Source organism: Opisthocomus hoazin, chromosome 2, assembly GCF_030867145.1.
Source record: "Opisthocomus hoazin isolate bOpiHoa1 chromosome 2, bOpiHoa1.hap1, whole genome shotgun sequence".
NCBI classification, from domain to species: domain Eukaryota; kingdom Metazoa; phylum Chordata; class Aves; order Opisthocomiformes; family Opisthocomidae; genus Opisthocomus; species Opisthocomus hoazin.
In genome coordinates, this window is record NC_134415.1 from 17696585 (window position 1) to 17712380 (window position 15796).

The window sequence follows — 15796 nt, forward strand, 5'->3', positions numbered from 1 at the left end:
TTCCAAGGGCAGTAGAGAAGATGAGATCTGTAGTTGTGTATTACTTGAAATGTGACAGGAAGTTTGGGACTTGATGGGGGACTGAATTTGGGTCTCCTTTTGTTCTGTGCTGCTGCTGTACTCACAGGAGCAGGGGTCAGCAATCTTTCCATGGTGGTGGGCCAGCTTGTACCTGCCTTTGCCAAGCTAGAAGTTCAGTCGTCTTCTAGAAGCTGGGAAGTGCTAGCTGCTACTAGGAGTGAGAACAGGGAGATACGGCCTCTCAAGGAGGTGGAATGCTGCTGACCAGCAGGATCATACCCCTACATGAAAAAAGAACCTTCAGCTCTTGCTGAATTCAAAACTTGGTGCGATCCAGAGGCTGAGAGTTGCTGATTGTGCCTCCCTGTAGATAAATCCTGTTGCTGGTAATTTAGAAACTATCCACGTGCATTTTTGGCACTGGGCTGCAGTTTGCTGGTTCTAGCACAAGACTGTCTTTCACTTGGAGAGTTCTTACCTAAGCCAGCTGGAATGTGTGCTTTCAATCACCTCAGTACAGGAGCTTTTACTGCGGAATTTCTGAGGCTTTCATTTGTAAAGCCTCATAAATTTGAATATAAAGATTGATGTAGTATCAAGTCTGGTTGAACGATCTGGTAGGATTAGGTAAGCAAAACGAAAATAGTCCTCGATTAGTAGATGTTCAAAATTCTGTCCTCAGAAAACCAGTATGTAACAGGGTCAGTGGCTGTCACATTTGGTGTAGGTATTTCAAGGTCTGATTCAGAGCCAGGTAGCCAAGGCATAACACCATGTACCTTTGTATGAAACCTGTCAGATGTATTGTGTTGTTTCTCATACAGATTGGTAATAACATTTTTGTTGCTTCTCACAGGAAGGAGTATATGGATAACATTCGTTCAAAGGGAAACTTAAAGTCTTTTATTTACTTACTGTCTTGTAGATGCATACTGGAGGGAGTGAAATTGACTGCATTCGTGGTTTTTGTTGTTGTTCTCTTGTTGCTAAAATTTGTGAAGAGAAAAGCCTGAAAAACTAGCAGTTAATGAACATATTTCTTTTAACCTAAGAGACGGGAATGTATCTTAGGAGCAGTGCGTCTTGCATTGCTCCTCTGAGTTTTAGGTGAAGTTTTAACTGATGCTTGAAATGTATGTGAGTGCTTGTTCACAACAAAAAATATTGTCACAGCATGAATTTTTTCCTGTGCCAGCATCTTTTGTTTTATGAACCTTCCATGCTTACTGAACACTGTGATGAATGGCTCCAGGCTCCTCACTACTACTCCCTCTGCGCAGGCTGTTCCTACATTACTGAACCTTTTGTAATTTGCTGTTGTTTCAGACATCATTCTTTGGATCTGTTTTTCTTGTGTCTTGCCTCAGTGGAGTGAACTCAGTATGAAGTCCTGAAAGCCACAACGGAGCTTAAAAATGCTTAATGTCTTCAAGTCACTTCGGGGTGATATGCCATTTTCCTTGCTAGTCTTTGTCCTCAGTAGTAGTACATACGCTAAAGTTCAGTTGGCTCAGTGTGCTCCCTTTGCTTTTTTTGTAGGCCAAGATGGGCTTCCGGGAAGGAGAAGGTCTGGGAAAATATGGCCAAGGCAGGAAGGATATTGTTGAGGCCTCCAGTCAGAAGGGTAGGAGAGGCTTTGGGCTGACCCTCAAAGGATTTGATGGGGAGCTCAATATTGATTGGCAGGATGAGCCAGAGGTAAGTACTTCCTGTTTTGAATCCCTTTTCTGTTGCTGTGTTCAGGATTTGCCCTCTGGAAATAATGTTGAGTGTTGTCTGATACAACTGGCTACCATGAAGTGGCTCTGTTGGGTAGACCCAGTCCTTATTTTGTCCCAGAACAGCATGGCAAAAGTTGTTTTCCGTCGCATGTGTTAGTGTTCTGGTGTTAAATTGGTTTCAGATGGATTGTTGCTCTGGTCTGTAGGATTTATTTCTGAGTTTTCAGTAGTGAATATGATCGAAAATTTTTATCAAGCTCTTTTGGGTTTGCCATTTTTATTTTGTGTATCATTTTTCATGCCTGTGTAGGTGATATTTTTTAAAAAAATCTTTCCTGGGTGTGTTTAATAGTCTCAAATAAAGTGCTCAGATGATCTGTTCCTGTGTCTTTCAAGCTTTTCAACAGGGAAGAACACTGGGAAATAGAAATAGATGTTGTCAGGAAAGTAAAGCCCAGTTTTGATATGATTTGGTGCAAAACGGCTGTTGTATGTTTGTATTTAAAAACTAAAAAACAAATCACAACACTGAATCCTAGGGATCTGGCAGCTGGAGAGTAAGCCAGAAGGTCTCAGCCATTGTTAGTCAAAGGCAGGGAAACTTGTCATGTATGGCGCATGTTATAGTACTTTGCTCTCCATTCTTTGAAATGTTTTCTGCAGTTGATATCAGAGGTTATTCCTTGAGAGCTACAAATTTGAGACTTGTTCTGTAGGCTCATTGGTTTGGGTCTCATTTTCCAGTGTGTTTCTACAGCTCACAGCAGTTAAGTGTTACGTGTGATTAACCCATGTGGATGATACTACTCTAATAAATAAGAAGGTTAGTAGGTCTTAGCAGCCTCTCTTTGTGGAGGAGTAGCATCACTTTGATCTTAACTGCTGTAACAATTCCTTCTGAAGATTGTAAAAATTGTTCAAAGCCTCAATTAAGTTTTGAAATGAGGGAGTCTTTCAGAAAGAACTGGGAGAAAGAAGGTGTAAAGCGCCATCGGGAAGTGTGGCTTTTTGGCAACTGCCTCTTTTGCAGTGTCTCTTAAAACGTAACTTGAGAGTACTAGGCTTTTGCTTTGTCCTGATCATTTATCAGACTCTAATGAGAAGAAACTAGTGTGGGATTTTTTTGAGGCAGAGGGGTTGTTTGTTTATTTGGTGTTTTTTTTTTAATTCTAAATCCAAACAAGTAAGACATGTTTTAGTCTGGGAGAAAAAACCTCTGTTGTTGGCCCTAAAGTCATGTTATACGCCCTTATGCTAGTATTGGGAGGCAAACTTTTGGGAGCAATCGATTGTTATATTTGGCTAGCAAAAACATCTTTGGCTCTTCCCATGTCTTGTGTTTGCAGCCCAGTGCCTATGAAGAGGTGGACTGGTGCCTCGAGTGTACAACGGAAATCCCTGATGCCCAGGAGCTGAAGGAGTGGATGACTGTGGGGAAGGTAATTTTTTAGATTTCAGTACTTACCAGTCTAGGATGACGCAGGACTACTCGGCCTGAAACAATTGCCTTGTCAAGGAGCTGTAGAATAACCTAGGCTGAAGGGAACCTCTGGAGATTGCTGGTGCACCTTCCTGCTTAGAGCAGGTCCAACTCCATCAGATTGCTCCAGGCCTTGATTGGTTGAGTTTTGAGTATCTACAAGGATGGAAATTTCACAGCCTGTTCAGGCATCTGTTTCAGTGTTTGGTAACCCAGCTGACAAAAGAAAACTTCCACATGGCTAACTAATTGTGTTGCAGCTTGTGTCCATTGTTTCTGGTCCTAGCACTGTCCATCTCTAAGTGTCTGTATCAGTCTTCTCTATTTCCTGCCATTAGGTACTTGTAGACAGCAATAGTATCTCCCTTTCTCTGTTCTGTACAAACGGTTCTCCCTTGTCGTACACCAGGTGCTTCTGCACCCTTGTCATCTTGGTGGCCCTTTTGCTGGGCTGGCTGCAATGTCTGTTGTGTACTGGAGAGGGCTAAACTGAATGCAGTATTCCACATGTGATCTCAAGGTCCTAACGGGAGAATAATTCCTCAGCCTGCTGGCTACGCTTTTGCTAATACAGCCTAGTATGTGTTGGCAGCCTTCATCCATTACTGGTTGCATTCTGAAATGACTGATACCATGTTTGCTAATTTCTATCTGTTCTCGTCCTGTTCCAGAGGAAGATGATGATTGAAGATGAAACAGAGTTCTGTAGTGAAGAGCTTTTGCGTAATGTCCTGCAGTGCAAGGTGAGTCCTCCTCTTCAGAGAGGAACTGAAGTTTTGGGGAAGCAAGTGAAATAGATAATTGAAGAGGATTGAGTAGTTCACTTAGGTGACTGGCAAGAGCTCAGAATGTCCTCTTCCACCTGCGTGCCACTGGTATGACTTAGCGTCCTGGTTGTTACTGTCTGTTCAGCAACCTGTTTTGCACATCGGCCTTCAAAGAGGTGAATGAAAACATTCGCCATTTCTTAGTCCAGCTGAAAGGCTGAAGACTTGAATAAGCTAAGGAAATCAGCTCCCTTTCTTCTCTTGTGTGTTCCATCTTCCTGCCTAGATTTCATCATGCCCTTGTAAGTTGCAGGAGAGTGTGAGTGTGTGTGTACGTGTGAGGGAAACACCTTAGGCTGGGACTGCTTTTGAGGTGGCTAACCTCATTATCAGGCTCTGGGGCTATCAGTACAGAATTCTTCAGTGTCGCTACATTTGATTAAGAACTGGCGTGGCTTAGAAGAATAGTGAATATCATGTGGCAGATAAACATTCTGTACTGGTGAGCCAAACCCTGCACAGAGTTTGCTGTCAAAGGAGAGAGAACCATGAGGACAGGAAATGCTCATGCCTGCCTATCCCTCAAGCCTGTGCCAGGTCCAGCTCAATTTTGTTTCTGTTTGTGCAGAGTGTATTTGATGAGCTGGATGGAGAAGAAATGCGTCGAGCCCGGACAAGGTCTAACCCCTATGAAATGATCCGTGGAGTTTTCTTCTTGAACAGGTTTGCAGAACTTCTGATAGTGTAGCCCCTTTCCCATTTATGTCCACTTCTAGCCTTGGGAGCCAAGGTTGAAACTTAATAGGTCCCTATTTATATGTTCACAGGGCTGCAATGAAGATGGCAAATATGGACCATGTCTTCGACTACATGTTTACAAACCCTAAGGACTTCCATGGGGTGAGGGCCTCTACTTAACTTTCAAACAGCAGTGCTTTATCAGAAAGTGGAGAAGGTGGGGAGAAAGGAGAATCTTTAGGGAAGAATTCTAGCTGGGAAAACAGGTGCTTGAAAGAGGCTTCTCTGACTGAGTAGTGCAGTTTATGGTGTACCTGGTTTGACTGATGGGAGCTGTTACTGGGTCAGTAGAATTTCCTCAGTTTCCTTTTGCAGAGGCCCTTGATAAAGGAGCGAGATGCAGAGCTGCTCTACTTTGCTGATGTGTGTGCTGGCCCCGGAGGCTTCTCTGAGTATGTCTTGTGGAGGAGGAAGTGGCATGCGAAAGGATTTGGCATGACCTTGAAAGGACCAAATGATTTTAAACTAGAGGACTTCTATTCTGCTTCTAGTGAGCTCTTTGAACCTTATTATGGTATGTAGTGCATGCGTGAGCGTTACCTGATGTTTTTGCTTGTGCTGCAGGCTCCGTATCAGGAGCAGGGCTGGTATTGATACCAGCATGGGGATCTGAGAGAAGCCTGTTTGTAGGGAACCGCTTTGCAAAGTAGAAGGGGGCTGTCATCTGAGCAAGGGGTGGAGATTGGTGAGCTTGTGTATAAAGTCACATTTCTGCATTTATTCCCAGCCTGCCCTGGGAATGTGTGTCCTTGAGTGCTTTGCTTGTCTGAAAATAGTAGAGTGCTTTAAGAACATTTGACAATATTTCCCCACTTCACTGATGTCAGCCTGAAACACAGTGAGTGAGATGACTTCTCACAGAATCACAGGATGGTTTGGGTTGGAAGGGACATTACAGATCATCTCATTCCACCCCCCCTGCCGTGGGCAGGGACACCTTCCACTAGACCAGGTTGCTCACAGCCCCATCCAGCCTGGCCTTGAACACTGCTAGAGAGGGGGCATCCGCAGCTTCTCTGGGCAATCTGTTCCAGTGCCTCACCACCCTCACAGTAAAGAATTTCTTCCTTATATCTAATATAAACCTACCCTCTTTCAGTTTAAAACCATTATCCCTCATCCTGTCACTACTCTCTTTGACAAAGAGTTCCTCCCTATCTTTCCTGTAGGCCTGCTTTAAGTCCTGCTGTAAGGCCTCCCCAGGGCCTTCTCTTCTGTAGGGTAAACAACCTTGCTCTCTCATCCTGCCCTCACAGGGGAGGTGCTCCAGCCCCCTGTCTTTCCCAAAGATCTGTTAGCAGAGCCGGAGATACAAACTTACTTGCCTGACTGGCAGTGTGCTTCTGTATCAGACCTCCCTAGCTCTGTTTTGACAGTTGATTGTGGGCTCTTAGTATAAGATATATAAACCAGATTTGGGCTAGATGCTGCAACTGAATCACTGACTAAATGAGCTGCTTAATCCAAAGAGGTTTAAGCTAACAGGCTTTACCTTTCTTTGAGACAGATTAAGCAGGTGTACACAGACAATTGCTGCATCTCACCTCATGGATGGTAACTTGTTAAGCTTGCTGATATGTTTGAGCTCTCTTATCTATCTGCATAGCCTCTAGGAACGGGAAGGGGGAAGGGAAATACAAGGCTTGCTAGTATTCCTGCTTCGTATTTCAGACTGTAGAAAGGAAACTGCAGTGGGACTGTCTTGTAGAGAAGAGGGTTTGCTTTTCTGTTGTTGTGCTTCCTTCCCCCCCCCACTCTGACTCTTGTTGACTGCCACTTCTGACACCTGAGCTTGAACTCTTAGAGAATGGTTAGCGCTTGAGGATTAGATCTGTTAAAGAGAAGGTTCATGGCAAGGGCAGCAAGGCAGACAAACACATTGCTCTAACGGTTGCAGCATTTGGATCTTCATAACTCACTGCAGACTGGTGTTCTCATGGAGAGAAGGAGATACCTGGAGAAATGAATAGCCCAATGACTTTGATGCATTAACTTGATCCCTTTCTGTCTGTTCCGCTATAAAGTCTAGTGAGATGTGTACAAACTCTCTTCCAGTGATGTGAAGGAAGTAGACTGCTGTGATATCTGTGTTGTGAAGAATGGTAAATTCTAACATCACTTCACTTACTGACAGGATGATTGATGAGGAATTTAGTTATCGAAGTGCTACTATGCATCCTGATCTCTGCTGCTTTCTAGTCCTCCAGTTCAGTTAATAGAAGCTGTAGTTAGAGAAGATTTATAGGGACTAATACCAAGTAGAAGTTCAGGCTTCTTCAAAGTCAGAATTGGTGAGCTCTAGAATACAGCTTTGATTAGATTTCTGGAACACCAACTGGGGGGACAATGTACCTCTATTTAAAATAGAGCCATATGGGAAAACTACGAACATTCATGCACAAACCCTATTTCCCTTTCCCTACTTCCTTTATAAATTTGTTCACGGGGGTTTTTTTGGGGTTGCTTTTTTAAATTCCAGATGACATTGTGTTTCTTTGGAATGATTTGAATTCTTAGTAGAAGGTTGCCAATGCGCAATGTAAATAATGTTGTCTTGTCTGTCAAAACATGTTATTAACAGTTGAGGTGTGCAGTGAACCTTACATTTTTAGTAGGTTCAGGTATGTGTCCTTCCTACTTGGATGGGAATATTATATTGTCATGTAGTCAGTTCTCATCTCAGGAGAGATGTTTTGTGTTTTGCTGAGGCTAATGTACAACTCATCTTTTGAGCATGGTTATTATATGGCTTTGTTTAGCCCTGACCACACAATCTGAATAATTTTCCTAAATTAACAAGCATCTCAGTGGTGAACAAGGGAATGTGTTAATGTTTTTTCGCCTGTCAAGGTCTATGTAATTTCTGACTAAATGTTGATTGAATACAGTAGATCACCTGCACATACTGATCTTTTGTCTGTACTTGCAAACATGTTAGTAATTATCTCCTCTTTTTCCCTTAGGGGAGGGAGGGATTGATGGAGATGGAGACATCACTCGCCCAGAGAACATTACTGCTTTCCGGAATTTTGTTTTGGACAATACTGATCACAAGGGGGTGCATTTCTTAATGGCTGATGGGGTTGGTTCATTTTTTTTTCTTCCCGCACTGATGATCAAAACTGATACCTCAGTCTCCCTATAGTAGGATATTTGTCATGTGTCCATAGTTACAATGTGAAATTCTTCAAGGCTTGCTGTTAAAATTCCTGGTGGCAGTGGTTTTTTTTATGTTAAAGAAACAGAAGTTGTCACAAGTCTATGATTTAGCTGTACAGAATCCTTTGCTTGACCAACAGATTTGTGGAGATATTAATCATATGCTATGTACTTTGCAGGGTTTCTCAGTGGAGGGTCAGGAGAATCTGCAAGAAATCCTAAGCAAACAGCTCATGCTTTGCCAGTTCCTTACAGCACTGTCCATTGTCCGGACAGGTATGTTTTATCCATTAATCTTCTTCCTCCTTCTCTAAGGTGTGGGTGGCTTTGTGGAAGGATGCTGTACAATTTTATTAATATGTCATGAAGGCTGCTCTGCAGTGAGGCTAAACTGCACAGAATTGAGTGTGTATGCATACATTCTGAGATGGTCATCACAAAGTGAAGAGAACTGGGGCAGGAAAACAATCTATGTCTATTTTGTTTTTAATTAAAAGCATGGTGTAAAATGCATTAGTTTAAAGCTCTTACAACGTGTAATGTTATGTAGTTGTCTTGGGCTAAGATCACTAGTGTGATAACTGGACAGTGTATCTGAGTTCTATGGTAATAGCTGGACCAGCTGCTTCCTAAGTATTCTAGTGAGCTGGTTAGAACAGAGAATGGTGTTCATCCAGTTCATCCTCCCTCTAACTTGTGGCTTTTCTCCCTTAAATTTGCTGTCTTTGTGATCAGAACGAGATGATGTCTCATGTTTTCTTAGCCGTACTTCATTGTTCCCAAACGATGGACGTTACAGCTGTACCTGGTGTTGATGACTCTTCTGCTGAGTTTAGTCATCATTTGGCACTAACCTAGAAGATAGGAGCGCTCATTATGTTATCATTTATCTTGTGCCCTGTGTTTAGAAGTACCTGAGGCAGTGATCTACTTAGCAATAGTCTCAAATGTAATATGGTGAAAGGAGCAACCTTCTTTAAGCCTTTCCTGTCTGGGTAGATATAGCTCTGTAAAACTGACTGCCTTTTGCTTGGGGAAATTCAAAATCTTGCTTGAAGGCAAGGGACGACATAAAGTCTTTTCTTTCTAGATGGTGAGTTATGCTGTTTAGGTAATATCTGTTTTTTCCTGTAGCCTGAAGTTTCTTACTGCACGTATTGGAGCTCCTCTTCTGTTGAGGCTTTTGCATAGCATGCTACCATGCCGCAGGGCATGGTTTGGGCCTGGAAGGGGAGGATGAGGGGTGGACAGCGTGTGTTTGCTCTTGAGACGGCACACATACTGGTTTGATCCTGGTCAGGGAAATGCTTTTTCTTTTTGCTGCAGAGACATGGGGAAGATGCTTCATGGAGCCCCATTGGCCCACTTAATGGAAGTGTTTTAGATGCTGTTCGTTGTACAGAACCACTTGTATCATTTCTGCAGAAGAGAAAGTTACTGAGGTGTCTTGTATCTCCTTGTTTCCTTATAATCTGCTGGTATCGGTGTGCTTCCTCTCTTTTTTTTCCAGGAGGACATTTTGTCTGCAAGACCTTTGACCTGTTTACTCCGTTCAGCGTGGGGCTTGTTTATCTGTTGTATTGCTGCTTTGAGCGAGTGTGCATCTTCAAACCTGTGACCAGCCGCCCTGCTAACTCAGAGAGGTGAGATTCTTGAGCATGAGGGACTACTAAGGAAACTTTGTCCTCTAAATACAGTGATAGATGGGTTTGGGTAAGTCTAGTGGAAGCTCTGTGACCTCACTCAATTGGCAACTGTCTTGGAGGAAGAAACATTTTAGATCCTTAGCAAATTATGATGTTTTGCAAGGTAAAGAAGGTATTTGCCAAATTACCTTTCTAGGGAGAAGGCAGTGGAACAAAATTCTGTTTTGCATGAAACTACAGTTCCGGTGAAGCTAGAGCATATTATGTGTGTTACCATTGTATCTGTCAAGTTTAGCAGAATTTATTTACTACTTGAGGTAGATCTGTGGGGTTTTTCAGTAGGGTTGAGTTTCCCAGTCTTTCCAGAGAGTAGAAAATGATGTGTAATGACTTTGTGATAGGTGAGATTGTACCTTCCTAGGGATACCCAGGAGGAAAGAAATACTGGGATTTAGGGAACTGTCCAAACAATGGGAAAGTGGTGGGAAAGTTGACTGTGGAAGAACTGAACCCACATGACCTCTTTGCCTTGCTCTGCAGGTATGTGATATGCAAAGGATTAAAGCTAGGGATTGATGATGTGCGGGACTATCTCTTCACGGTGAACATTAGGCTCAACCAGCTGCGCAACTCTGATGTGGATGTGAATCTTGTTGTCCCATTGAATGTGATCAAAGGCGACCAGGATTTCTACGATTACATTGTCCAATCCAATGAAAAGTGAGTGCCCATGGGCAATGAGGGCTGCTGGCTGTAGGCAGGTTAGCCAGTGTGGCTTTCAGTTGTTGCTTTTTGCACACATGGAGGTACTTTTTGATGCTGCTACACTGCTCTGCTTTGGCTCCCCGAGAGGCTTAAGCAGACCAGAGGGACCCTGTGGAGAGAGAGAGAGAGGAATGCTCTATACTGTTAGTGGCTGTTTGGCCTCTGAGTACTGTGTAGAAGGGAAAGGAGGCTACTGCCTAGTTCTTTCCAGTGGTCTTCCTGTCACTTTGAATCATGTTGGCAATGATCCATCACAGCTCTGAAGATTAGACTGGCTTCCTCCTGTTGTCCCAGCATTCCTCCTTGCTTTGAACAGTAGCACAATCTTGGTGGTGATTAACTTGCTCCATGACTGAAACTGGTCCTCTCTTTCAGCCACTGCAAAGTTCAGATAAAGGCTCTAGCCAAAATTCGTGCCTTTGTTCAAGACACGTGAGTATATTCCTCTGGCTGTTGGTGAGGCCTGAATTAACCTGCTATAAATGAATTGCTTTGACCTTCTTTAATGTGTTCTTGATTTGAGCTGGTACTTGGCTTGGCCTTTGGAGCCAGGAAAGTGATTAGTGCTTGTAGGTAGCTCAGTTTGTGTCTCTGCTTGAGTTATTTGCAGAAATGTGTGGGTAGCTGGATGAGTCCTGAAAGTTGATGGTCCATTGTCACCCTTATTGAGAAGGCTGCTATGCATTGCATGATTTCCGGTTACCACAAGTGGGCCTGCTTCTTAGCAGGAATGTAAGCAGAAAAGTAACTCCCAGCTGTGTAGTTCAATTCTACAGTGACCGTCTAAGTTGGTTGTGGTTTGTAGCTCTTCATTTTCCAGGGGCAATTCAGAAGCACAGAAGTTGCGTACCTAGAATTACGTAAAGCTTATGGTGTGAATTTCTTGTGTAAAACTAAAGCTGTTGCAATGTATAGTTGTTTCCCTGGCATGACTTTTCTGTTCAGGTGTCATTGAGAGAGAATATGTAGTAGAAAATTGAGTGAGTCTGGTAGCCAGGAATTATCTAAGAGTTTATCTTAACATTGACACTGTTCTTTGTGTGGCCTTCAGGTCTTCATCTAACACATGACTTCTTGAAAATATTGATGCCTAATGGTACTTTCACGGGGTGGAGTTGTGGCTGCTAATCAGTAGTGCAGACCATGAAATAACGCTAAACAAGGGGATTGGGAATGTGTGGAGGGTGGGGAAGGAAGGCAGCATCGTCTTTTGCGTAACCTGTTGAGGAACAGTGCATGTTTGTCATTCCCAAGCCAGACACTGAAAGATGCAGGTTTTATAGGGCTAGGACATGTAATGCTGCAAAAGCAAGGAAGGGTTACCATCTAACAGTCTGCTGTCTTTCTCTAGGACACTGATTGAGCCACGGCAGGCTGAAATCCGAAAGGAGTGTCTCCAGCTATGGGGGGTAAGTAAACTGCCAAGCAGGGAGGTAGTGAAGGTGTTGCTGCTGTGGTGAAACAAGAATGGAGCCGCAGTACTGACAGGACTCTCTAGCCAGAGGTTTAATATGTTGTCTTGTGGGAAAGTCAGAGACCATTTCAAGCTGTTTATGTAAGTGAACAGGATGTTTCTCATTCATTATGTGTGTGGCTTAACTGAGCAGGCTTCTTTGCTGCAGTTCAGAATATTTCATAGCACACAGAGTAAACTCAGCACCTAGTTCCCCAGCAGCAGAGCTCTCCAAAAGGTCTTGTTTTATGAGTCTGCAGTTTCTCTTTCCTGAGCTTTTGACTGCACTGGGGTTGTAGATATGGCAGTCAGTTTCACGGGTTAATTGTGTATCTTCCATGAAACAGTATTTTGCTGAAACGTGCCTGAAATCAAAGATTTGGCATGAAACTTTTTGAAGTTGCCTGTTGTTTCCTATGAGAAGTGGTATACCTACATTAAATTTACAAAACACGTGAGACTTTTTATTTGCCAGATGACCTCTCCAGCAACTGGAATCCCAAGAGCAGGAGCTTCAGGGGGCAGGATGTTCTGTCATGTATTGAAACCAGAAAGATTCCTATGAACTTGCCAAAGAATAACACTTATTATCAATCATTTGGATTTGTTTTCAGATTCCTGATCAGGCTCGTGTTGCTCCTTCGTCTTCAGATCCCAAGTCCAAGTTCTTTGAGTTGATCCAGGTGAGACCTTACTCAGAAGCTTGTTCCAAGTCCTTTCATACAAATAGACATTTTCTCCGTAGGAGTTAAAAGATGAAGAAGCTAGTCCTGGATTATTGTTTCATGTAGAAGTTGCATTTACCTACCTGTTGAGGCATTGTGTCTAATTTGCCTTTTCCATACTTTGCTCTTTAGGGTACAGACATTGATACATTCAGTTACAAACCCACTCCTCTGAATTCCAGTACGCTGGAGAAAATCCACCAAGTGTTAGATTACCGGTGTATGGTGTCTGGAAGTGACCAGAAGTTCCTTTTGGGGCTAGGGGTAAGTGCTGAGAACAATCTGGGAGTTTTGCTGGTTCATTTCAACGCTACTGTTCTGCCTTGCAATCTCATCCCATCCTTTCCTGTCCTCAAAGGCTAGAAAGGATCCCCATCAGTAGTCCCTCCCTCTGCTAGTTATTTTATGCTTCTTTCTCCTGACTGCACTGCTTTTCACACTAATTAACCCTGGTTTTGTACTCGCAGCCTACACAGAGACCTGTACTCTTGCCAATGTCACTAATTATCTTCACTGTCCTTTTAAAGGTGTTCTATTTCTGGTTCTTTGTGCGGATATGAAAAGTCACTGGCAGATTAGAATTGGTGGTTTTGTTTCTTTGATGTAGAATCGCAGAATCACAGAGTGTTAGGGGTTGGAAGGGACCTCTGGGATCATCTAGTCCAACCCCCCTGCTGAAGCAGGGTCACCTACAGCAGGCTGCACAGGACCGCGTCCAGGCAGGTTTTGAATATCTCCAGAGAAGGAGACTCCACAGCCCCTGTGGGCAGCCTGTTCCAGTGCTCCATCACCCTCAAACTAAAGAAGTTCTTCCTCATGTTCAGCTGGAACTTCCTAGGCTTCAGTTTGTGCCCGTTGCTGCTTGTCCTGTCGCTGGGCACCACTGAAAAGAGTCTGGCCCCATCCTCTTGACATCCCTTAAGATATTTATGAGAATTTATAAGGTCCCCTCTCAGTCTTCTCTTATTTAGGCTAAACAAGCCCAGCTCCCTCAGCCTTTCCTTGTAGGAGAGATGTTCCAGAACCCTGATAGTCTTCGTAGCCCTCTGCTGGACTCTCTCCAGTAGCTCCTCATCTTTCTTGAAGTGGGGAGCCCAGAACTGGATGCAGTCCTCCAGATGGGGCCTCACCAGGGCAGAGTAGAGGGGGAGGAGAACCTCCCTTGACGTGCTGGCCACACTCTTCTTAATGCACCCCAGGATACCCTTGGCCTTCTTGGCAACAAGGGCACACTGCTGGCTCATGGTTATATGGTTCTTCCTTAAAACTTCTGTAAAAGAAACCACCTGTGACAGCCTAGGACAAAAAGATTCTCTGAGGGCTGCTATGCAGTTAGTCAGAGGTCTCTCCTCCACCCTTGTCCTCATGAAGTTTTGGCTGAATCTGTCTCTGCCTTCTACACACAGAAATCGCAGATCTACACCTGGGATGGTCGCCAGTCAGATCGCTGGACAAAGCTGGATTTGAAAACTGAGCTGCCACGAGATACCCTTCTCTCTGTGGAGATTGTTCATGAGCTGAAAGGAGAGGTAGGAGGCTCTTCTCTGCCTTACCAAGTGGCTGCAAATATGAGCAGTTTTGCCTATTCTCCGTAAGGTACTGCAGAATAAATGTTCCATCTGTGGCAGGTGCAAGATCTTTTGTATATGATCTTTAGAGAAACTATTTTGAATTAAATTCCTTCTTTCTGTCCAGTGCTAGAGATATGAGCTTTAAACATTATTTTGAAAACACTTGGGACCTGACATGCTGCTGTTGTCCTATGTGCAGCAGCAGATGACGTTGCCAACATGACTTAATGTGTTCTGTGGCTCTTTGGGTACGTAACTGCGCAGTAGTGATTGCAGGCATTGGGGAAAAGATTCTAATGGTGTATTCACAGTGTAAGATACTGCTGCCTGGGACTTTGCGTGTCCTCTGGCACCTCAGCTGGGGATGCCATAGCGCACTGGGCTTTGTGCTGTGGTTCTGGATAGGACACAGAGAGCTGGTGATGGCAGCTGTGGTCCTGCCCTCTCCCTTCCCTGAGACAGAACCGTGTAGTTGAGATACACCAGTTCGTGGAGGACAGGATGTTACTGTACAATGAGCAGCAAGGAATTTGTGTACTTCTAATATCTGGAAAGGTGCTTTCTGGCTAAAAGAGAATGATGTCCTGTCAGAAACCAGGCTATAAATCAAAGCTGAAATAGCAGCGGTCTGAGTAGTAAATCTCTCTATGCCCTCCCTAGGGGAAAGCCCAGCGAAAAATCAGTGCCATCCACATCCTTGATGTCTTGGTGCTGAACGGCAATGACGTTCGAAAGCAGCATTTCAACCAGAGGTATGTAGTGTCTGGAGAAGCTTGTTTCTTGTACATGAATAGGAGTGACTGGGAAACAGTGTTCACCCTAAAAGCAGAATGCTGAGCATAGGGAGACAAGTGCATTCATCTGAAACACTGCTGGGTGCAGTAAGGATGGACTGTGGATGAACCTGCTCTGAAGTGACGTGCGTGTAGCCTTTTTTCCAGCTGTATCCTCTCTGGAAGGAGGCAGGTCTAGCTTCTTGCTTAGTCTGGGGTGAGTCGGACACAGTCTGGGTAAACTGAGCATTCTGGGAATATGAATGAGCATAGCTGATAACTGGCTGCAGGAGAAGGAATGAGCCCCTCTGTTTCCTTAGGGGCATGATGTCTCTACCAATCCTGCTTTCCTGCTGATACATCAGTGCGTTCAGCAGCATGTGGGCTTGTAGAGAAGGCTATGGAGACCCATTCCTAATGGATAATAGCCAGTATCACTGGGCACTGAACTGGGATGGCAGGGTGAAAAAAGTGTTGCTCAGTACCCATTTGGCTAGCAGTGGTGGCAGTCTGCATGTACTGAAGTGTCTAATCAGTTATTCTGCTGAAACTGTTACCTGCCTGCTGCGTCAAAGATCTTGCTAAATTGCTGGTTTTTCCTGATGTCTTCATTCAGGATTCAGCTGGCGGAGAAGTTTGTCAAAGCTGTTTCTAAGCCTAGCCGGCCAGATATGAACCCCATCCGGTGAGCGATGACTCTTCCCCTCAGCCTGGCGTGCTTTGGTTTCAGTGTGTTGGAGGATGAAGATAAGGAGCTGAAGGAGAGTTAAATTTCAAGCTGAAATTCGTAGTTTTGTTACGCTCAATGGAAAGAGGCTAAAAGCCCTTTTACTACCTAACATAAAAGGTTGATAGTGGAGCAGTTGTACCCTCCTTTCACATATCGGACAGTCATGTTTTCATCATAGGTGCACTGG

The 15796-nt window shown here is 44.0% G+C and overlaps 1 protein-coding gene across 3 annotated transcripts in view; it reads left to right on the top strand.

Annotated features, from left to right (window-relative positions):
* The window catches only part of CMTR1 (cap methyltransferase 1), a 30838-nt gene that overhangs the window by 7616 nt on the left and 7426 nt on the right, over positions 1 to 15796 (top strand). For all 3 annotated transcript variants that reach the window (XM_075412791.1, XM_075412794.1, XM_075412793.1), the window contains 17 exons: positions 1561 to 1719; positions 3089 to 3181; positions 3894 to 3965; positions 4618 to 4712; positions 4817 to 4889; positions 5103 to 5301; positions 7751 to 7869; positions 8126 to 8222; positions 9457 to 9589; positions 10133 to 10312; positions 10733 to 10789; positions 11709 to 11766; positions 12425 to 12493; positions 12668 to 12799; positions 13942 to 14064; positions 14767 to 14858; positions 15496 to 15564. In XM_075412791.1, coding sequence (XP_075268906.1) covers positions 1561 to 1719; positions 3089 to 3181; positions 3894 to 3965; positions 4618 to 4712; positions 4817 to 4889; positions 5103 to 5301; positions 7751 to 7869; positions 8126 to 8222; positions 9457 to 9589; positions 10133 to 10312; positions 10733 to 10789; positions 11709 to 11766; positions 12425 to 12493; positions 12668 to 12799; positions 13942 to 14064; positions 14767 to 14858; positions 15496 to 15564 — 1820 coding nt within the window. The remainder of the gene's footprint in view (positions 1 to 1560; positions 1720 to 3088; positions 3182 to 3893; positions 3966 to 4617; positions 4713 to 4816; positions 4890 to 5102; positions 5302 to 7750; positions 7870 to 8125; positions 8223 to 9456; positions 9590 to 10132; positions 10313 to 10732; positions 10790 to 11708; positions 11767 to 12424; positions 12494 to 12667; positions 12800 to 13941; positions 14065 to 14766; positions 14859 to 15495; positions 15565 to 15796) is intronic.